This window comes from Hyaena hyaena, unplaced genomic scaffold (assembly GCF_003009895.1).
Source record: "Hyaena hyaena isolate Hyena2069 unplaced genomic scaffold, ASM300989v1 scaffold_1463, whole genome shotgun sequence".
Lineage (NCBI taxonomy): Eukaryota > Metazoa > Chordata > Mammalia > Carnivora > Hyaenidae > Hyaena > Hyaena hyaena.
The window spans coordinates 248,454-255,920 of record NW_024082094.1 but is presented as its reverse complement, the minus strand read 5'-3'; the positions used below and the strand labels follow the sequence as shown (position 1 = coordinate 255,920).

Here is a 7,467-nt window from a genome sequence, read left to right as displayed (position 1 = left end):
CCCACTTGATCATGGTGACTGATTCTTTAAATTACTATTGAATTTGATTTGCTAGTATCTTGTTGAACATTTTTACATCTGTGCTCATCAGGGATATTGTCCAGTAGTTCTATTTTAATGGAGTCTTTATTTGGTTTTGGTATCAGGGTAATCCTGACCTAATAGAATAAATTTAGAAGTTTTCCCTCCATTTCTGTTTTTTGGAATAAATATCAACTTTTCCTTAAATGTTTGGTAGAATTCCCCTGTGAAGCCATCTGGCCCTGGACATTTGTTTGTTTGGAAATTTTTTTTATTGTTGATTCAACTTCTTTGCTCATTATCTGCCTATTCAAGTTTTCTATTTCTTCCTGTTTCAGTTTTGGTAGTTTCTAGGGATTTATTCATTTCTCTTGGGTGTCCAATTTGTTGACATATATTTTTTTCACAATATTTTCTTACAATTGCTTATATTTCTGTGATGTTGGTTGTTACTTCTCCTCTATAATTTGTGATTTTATTTTGGGGGGGGGTCCTTTCTCTTTTCTTTTTGATAAACCTAGCTTCAGTCTTATTATTTTTGTTAATTGTTTTAAAGAACCAGCTGCTGGTTTCAATGATTTGTTCTTTTGCTTTTTAGTTTCCACATCTTTTATTTCTGCTCTAATCTTTATTATTTCCCTTTTTTTCTGCTGGATTTATACTTTGTTGTTCTTTTTCTAGCTCTTTAAGATGTAAGGTTAGATTGTTTATTAGAGATGCTTCTTGCTTTTTAAGAAACAACTCTCTTGTTTTGTAATCCTGTTAGGAGCACTTTTTCTGCATCCCAAAAGTTTTGGACTGTCGTGTTTTCATTTTGTTTCCGTATATGTTTTTTCTTTTTTAAATTTCATTTCTGATTTCTTGGTTGACTCATTCATTGCTTAGTAGCATTTTGTTTACCCTCTATGTATTTGTGATCTTTCCAAATTTTTTTCTTGTCTTTGCCCTTAAGTTTGATAAGACTGTCCTCAGATAGCATGCATAGTATGACCTCAATATTTTTGTACTTGTTGAGGCCAGATTTGTGAACTGCCTGTGATCTATCTTGGATAGTGGCTCATGTGGACTTGAAAAGAATGTGTGTTCTGCTGTTTTAGGATGCAAAGTTCTGAATATATCTGTTAAGTCCATCTAGTTCAGTGTATCATTCTAACCCACTGTTTCCTTGACGATTATTTTCTGTTTAGACACTCTGTACATTGATATAAATGGGGTGTTAAAAATACCCTGGTATTATTATATTATTAATTCCTTTATGTTTGTTATCAACATATATTTTTATGTTTTATATATTTGGATGCATTAATATTCAGTGCATAAATATTTACAATTGTTAGATCTTGTTAGAGTCCCTTTTATTATGAAATAGTGTCCTTCATCTCTTGTTACAGTCTTTGATTTAAAGTTCAGTTTTTCCTGAGTAAAGCAGAGGCAGCGGGGGAAGATGGCGGCGGCCGTTCCACAGCGGGCCTGGACCGTGGAGCAGCTGCGCAGTGAGCAGCTACCCAAGAAGGACATTATCAAGTTTCTACAGGACCACGGTTCAGATTCGTTTCTTGCAGAACATAAGTTATTAGGAAACATTAAAAACGTGGCCAAGACAACTAACAAGGACCATTTGGTTACAGCCTATAACCATCTTTTTGAAAGTAAGCGTTTCAAGGGTACTGAAAGTATAAGTGTCTGAGCAGGTGAAAAATGTGAAGCTTAATGAAGATAAACCCAAAGAAACCAAGTCTGAAGAAACTCTGGATGAGGGTCCACCAAAATATGTGAAATCTGTTCTTAAGAAAGGAGATAAAACCAACTTTCCCAAAAAGGGAGATGTTGTTCACTGCTGGTATACAGGAACACTACAGGATGGGACTGTTTTTGATACTAATGTTCAAACGAGTTCAAAGAAGAAGAAAAATGCCAAGCCTTTAAGTTTTAAGGTTGGAATAGGCAAAGTTATTAGAGGATGGGATGAAGCACTCTTGACCATGAGTAAGGGAGAAAAGGCTCGACTAGAAATTGAACCAGAATGGGCTTATGGAAAGAAAGGACAGCCTGATGCCAAAATTCCACCAAATGCAAAACTCATTTTTGAAGTGGAATTAGTGGATATTGACTGAAATAGCAATAGCTATTTATAGCAATAAAACATGGCTTTGAAGAAACTTATGTAACTAGAGCTGGTTACTGTTGTAGTGGAAGAATCAATCGGATAATTCAAGAATGCAGATATTGGTTACCCAATCCCCAATTTTTAATATATGTAATCCATTATAATTCCCTAAAGTTTGAAATATTTTACGACAGCTGTGTAAAATATTGGCTAAGGAGAACTGACTTCCTTTTACCTCATGTTGTAAACTAAAAGGCTCAATAAAATATATTCAGTGTCTTGAAAAAAAATAAATAAAGTTCAGTTTTTCCTACAAACACATTGCTACTCAGGGTTTTTTTTGATGAACATTTGTATGACAAATGTTTCTCCAAGCCCTCACTTTTAATCTGAACTTTTTAAACATATTTTTAATTTTTTAAATTATTTTTAATAGTGAGAGACTGAACGTGAGTGAGGGAGGTTCAGAGAGAGAGAGGGACACACGTAATCTGAAGCAGGCTCCAGGCCCCATGCTGTCATCACAGAGCCTGATGCAGGGGTAGAACTTCCCACCTAGGCCAAAGTCGGATGCTTAACTGATGGAGCCACCCAGGCACCCCTAATTTGCACATGTTTTTAGGTCTTTTTTTTTTTTTAGTTTGTTTTATTTATTTATTTATTTATTTATTTATTTATGTTTAATAATTTATTGTCAAGTTGGTTTCCATATAACACCCAGCGCTCATCCCCACAAGTGCCCTCCTCCATGCCCATCACCTGCCTTCCACTCACCCCCATACCCATTAGTCCTCAGCTCGTTCTCAACACTCAAGAGTCTCTCAGGGTTTTCCTCCCTCCCTCTCCTCCCCTATTTCCCCCCTTCTTCTCCCCCACGGTCCTCCGTAAAGTTCCTCCTAATCCTCTTATACCTGCAAACATATGGTAGCTGTCCTCTGCCCGACTTATTTCGCTCAGCATAATACCCTCAAGATCCACCCATGTTGCTACACATGGCCAGATTTCATTTTTTCTCATCGCCATGTAGTATTCCATCGTGTAGATAAACCACATTGTCTTGATCCATTCGTCCGTTGATGGACACTTAGGCTCTTTCCATGTTTTGGCTATTGTTGAGAGTGCTACTATGAACATTGGGGTACATGTGCTCCTATACATCAGCACTCCTGTATCCCTTGGGTAAATTCCCAGCAGTGCTATTGCTGTGTCATAGGGGAGTTCTATTGTTAATTTTCTGAGGAACCTCCACACTGTTTTCCAGAGGGGCTGTACCAGTTTACATTCCCACCAACAGTGTAGGAGGGTGCCCTTTTCTCCACATCCTCGCCAGCATCTATAGTCTTCTGATTTGCTCATTTTAGCCACTCTGTCTGGCATGAGGTGGTATCTCAGTGTGGTTTTGATTTGCATTTCCCTGATGAGGAGGGATGCTGAGCATCGTTTCATGTGTCTGTTGGCCACCTGGGTGTCCTCTTTGGAGAAGTGTCTGTTCATATCTTCTGCCCTTTTCCTCACTGGAGTGTTTGTTTTTCGGGTGTGGAGTTTGGTGAGTTTTTATAGATTTTGGACACTAGCCCTTTATCTGACATGTCATTTGCAACTATCTTTTCCCATTCCGTTGGTTGCCTATTAGTTTTGTGGGTTGTTTCCTTTGCTGTAAAGAAGCTTTTAATTTTGATGAGGTCCCAATCGTTTATTTTTGCTCTTGATTCTTTTGCTTTTGGGGATGTGTCAGGTAAGAAATTGTTGCAGTGGAGGTCAAGGAGGTTGTTTCCTGCTTTCTCCTCTAGGGTTTTGATGGTTTCCTGTCTCATGTTCAGGTCCTTTATCCATTTTGAGTTTATTTTTGTGTATGGTGTGAGAAAGTGATCTAGTTTCATTCTTCTACACGTTGCTGTCCAGTTCTCCCAACACTATCTATTAAAGAGGATGCCTTTTTTCCATTGAATACTCGTTCCTGCTTTGTCAAAGGTTAGTTGGCTGTATACTTTTGGGTCCAGTTCTGAATTCTTGATTCTATTCCATTGGTCTATGTGTCTGTTTTTGTGCCAATACCATACTGTCTTGATGATGACAGCTTTGTAGTAAAAGCTAAAGTCTGGGATGGTGATGCCTCTCATTTTGGTTTTCTTCTTTAATATTACTTTGGCTATTCGGGGTCTTTTGTGGTTCCATACAAATTTTAGGATAGTTTGTTCTAGTTTTGAGAAGGACACTGGTGCAAATTTGATTGGGATTGCATTGAATGTGTAGATTGCTGTGGGTAGTAATGACATTTTAACTATATTTATTCTTCCAATCTATGAGCATGGAATGTTTTTCCATTTCTTTGTGTCGTCTTCAATTTCCTTCATAAATTTTCTATAGTTTTCATCCTACAGATCTCTTATATCCTTGGTTAGGTTTATTCCTAGCTACTCTATGGTTTTTTGTGCAGTTGTGAATGGGATCAGTTTCTTGATTTCTCTTTCTGTTGCTTCATTGTTGGTGTATAAAAACGCAACCGTTTTCTGCACGTTGATTTTGTACCCTGCAACTTTACTGGATTCTTGGATCAGTTCTAGTAGGTTTCTGGTGGAGTCTGTCGGGTTTTCTATGTAGAGTATCATGTCATCTGCAAAAAGTGAAAGTTTGACTTCTTCTTTGCCAGTTCTGATGCCTTTGATTTCCTTTTGTTGTCTAGTGGTTGATGCTAGAACTTCCAGCACTATGTTAAATAACAGTGGTGAGAGTGTTCAACCCTGTCGTGTTCCAGATCCAAGGGGGAAAGCTCTCACTTTTTCCCCATTGAAGATGATATTAACTGAGGGCTTCTCATAGATGGCTTTTATGATATTTAAATAAGTTCCTTCTAACCCGACTTTCTCGAGGGTCTTTATTAAGAAGAGATGCTGTATTTTGTCAAATGCTTTTTCTGCATCTATTTTTTTAAATACTTTTTATTTATTTCTAAGAGAGAGAGAGACACAGCGTGATCAGGGGAGGGTCAGAGAGAGAGGGAGATACAGACTCTGAAATTGGCTCCAGGCTCTGAGCTGGTAGTTAGCACAGAGCCCGATGCGGAGCTCGAACCCGTGAACCGCGAGATCATGACCTAAGCGAAAGTCAGATGCTTAACCGACTAAGCCACCCAGGCGCCCCATTTCTGTATCTATTGACAGGATCATATGATTTTTTTCTTTTCTTTTGTTGATGCGATGTATCACATTGATTGATTTGCAAATATTGAACCAGCCCTCTGACCCAGGAATGAATCCCACTTGATCTTGTGGATAATTCTTTTTATATGCTGTTGGGTACGACTTGCAACTATCTTGTTGAGGATTTTTGCATCTGTATTCACCAAGGACATTGGCCTGTAGTTCTCCTTTTTTGCTGGGTTTCTGTCTGGCTTGGGAATCAAAGTGATGCTAACTTAATAAAATGAGTTGGGAAATTTTCCTTTGATTTCTATTTTTTGGAATAGTTTGAGAAGAATGGGTTTTCATTCCGTTTTAAATGTCTGGTAGAATTCCCCAGGGAAGCCAACTGGCCCAGGGCTCTTATTTGTTGAGAGATTTTTGATAACTTATTTGATTTCCTCACTTTTTTGGGACTGTTCATGTTCTCTGTCTCTTCCCCTGTGAATTTTGGTAGTGAGTGTGTGTTTAGGAATTTGTCAACTTCTTCTAAGTTGTCCAGTTTGTTCGCATATAGTTTTTCATAATATTCCCTGATAATTCCTTGTATTTCTGAGGATTTGCTTGTAATCAGTCATTTTCATTCCTGCTTTTATCTATTTGAGTGCTCTCTCTGTTCTTTTGGAGAAGCCTGGCTAGAAGTTTGTCAATTTCATTTCTTTTTTTCCAAAAACCTACTCTTGTTTTCATTGATCACATCAACTGTTTCTTTGGTTTCTATATTATTTATTTATGCCCTGATTTTTGTTATTTCTCTTCTTCTATTGGGTTTGCGGTGCTATTGTTGCTCTCCGTCTAGTTGCTTTAGGTGCGCTGTTAGATTTTGCACTTGCACTTTTTCTAATTTCTTGAAGTAGGCCTGGAGTGCAATATACTTTTCTGTTAGGACTGCTTTCACTGCATCCCATAGAGTTTGGATTGTTGTATTCTCAGTTTCATTTGTTTCCATATATTTTTAAATTTCTTCTCTAATTGCCTGATTGGCCATTTTGTTCTTTAGTAGAGTGTTCTATAACTTCCATGTTTTGGGGGGTTTTCCAGAGTTCTTTCTGTGGTTGATTTCGAGTTTCATAGCATTGTGATTTGGAAGTATGCATGGTATGATCTCAATTATTTTATATTTATTGAGGGCTGCTTTATGTCCCAGTATGTGATCTCTCTTGGAGAATGTGCCATGCGCACTTGAGAAGAAATAGCCTTAAGATGTAGAGTTCTAAATATATCTGTCAAATCTATCTGGTCCAATGTGTCATTTAGGTTTATTGTGTTTAGTGATTTTCTGTCTAGTTCATATATCCCTTGTTGTAAGAGGAGTATTAACGTCCCAGCTATTAGTACGTTCTTATTGATAAGACTGTTTCTGTTTGTGGTTGTTTTTTGTATTTAGGTGCTCCCATATTTGGTGTGTAGACATTTATAATTGTTAGTACTTCCTGATGGATAGACTCTTAATTATTATATAATGCCCTTCTTCATCCCTTGTACTGCCTTTAAAGTCCAGTTTGTCTGATATAATATAGCTATTCCAGCTTTTTTATTTTTTACTTCAACTAACCTGATAAATATTTCTCCATCCCCTCACTTTTAATCTGAAGGCGAACTCCAGTCTAAAATGAGTTTCTTGCAGACAGCAAATAGATGGATTTTGTATTTTTATCCATTCTGCTACCCTATGTCTTTTGATTGGGGCATTTAGTCCATTTACATTCAGTGTTATTATTGAAATATATGGGTTAGACACATTGTGTCCTTTGTGGGATTCATGCTTGTGCTGGTATCTTTAGCATCTTGTGTTCCTTGCAACCTTTCCCTCAGAGAGGCCCCGTCAGGATTTCTTGTAGGGCTGGCTTAGTGGTGACGAATTCTTTCAATTTTTGTTTATTAAGAAAAACTTTTATCTCTCCTTCTATTTTGAATGACAGGCTTGCTAAATAAAGGATTCTTGGTTGCATATGTTTTCTGTTCATCACATTGAAGATCTCCTGCCCTTCTTTTCTGGCCTGCTAAGTTTCATTAGATAGGTCTGTCACCACTCTGATAAGTTTCCCTTTTTATGTTAGTGCCTTTTTCTCCCTAGCTGGTTTCAAAATTTTCTCTTTGTCCTTATATTTTGTCAGTTTCACTATGATATGTCGTGCAGATGATTGATTCAAGTTACGT

General features: G+C 37.4%; 1 protein-coding gene across 1 annotated transcript; it reads left to right on the top strand.

Moving 5' to 3' along the window:
• Positions 1-1,461: 1,461 nt before the first annotated feature.
• LOC120225641 (peptidyl-prolyl cis-trans isomerase FKBP3-like) lies at positions 1,462-2,142 on the top strand. Its single transcript, XM_039223822.1, is given in 2 exon segments — positions 1,462-1,698; positions 1,700-2,142. Coding segments are annotated over 2 exon segments (669 nt in total). The 5' UTR covers positions 1,462-1,465; the 3' UTR covers positions 2,136-2,142.
• Positions 2,143-7,467: the final 5,325 nt, after the last annotated feature.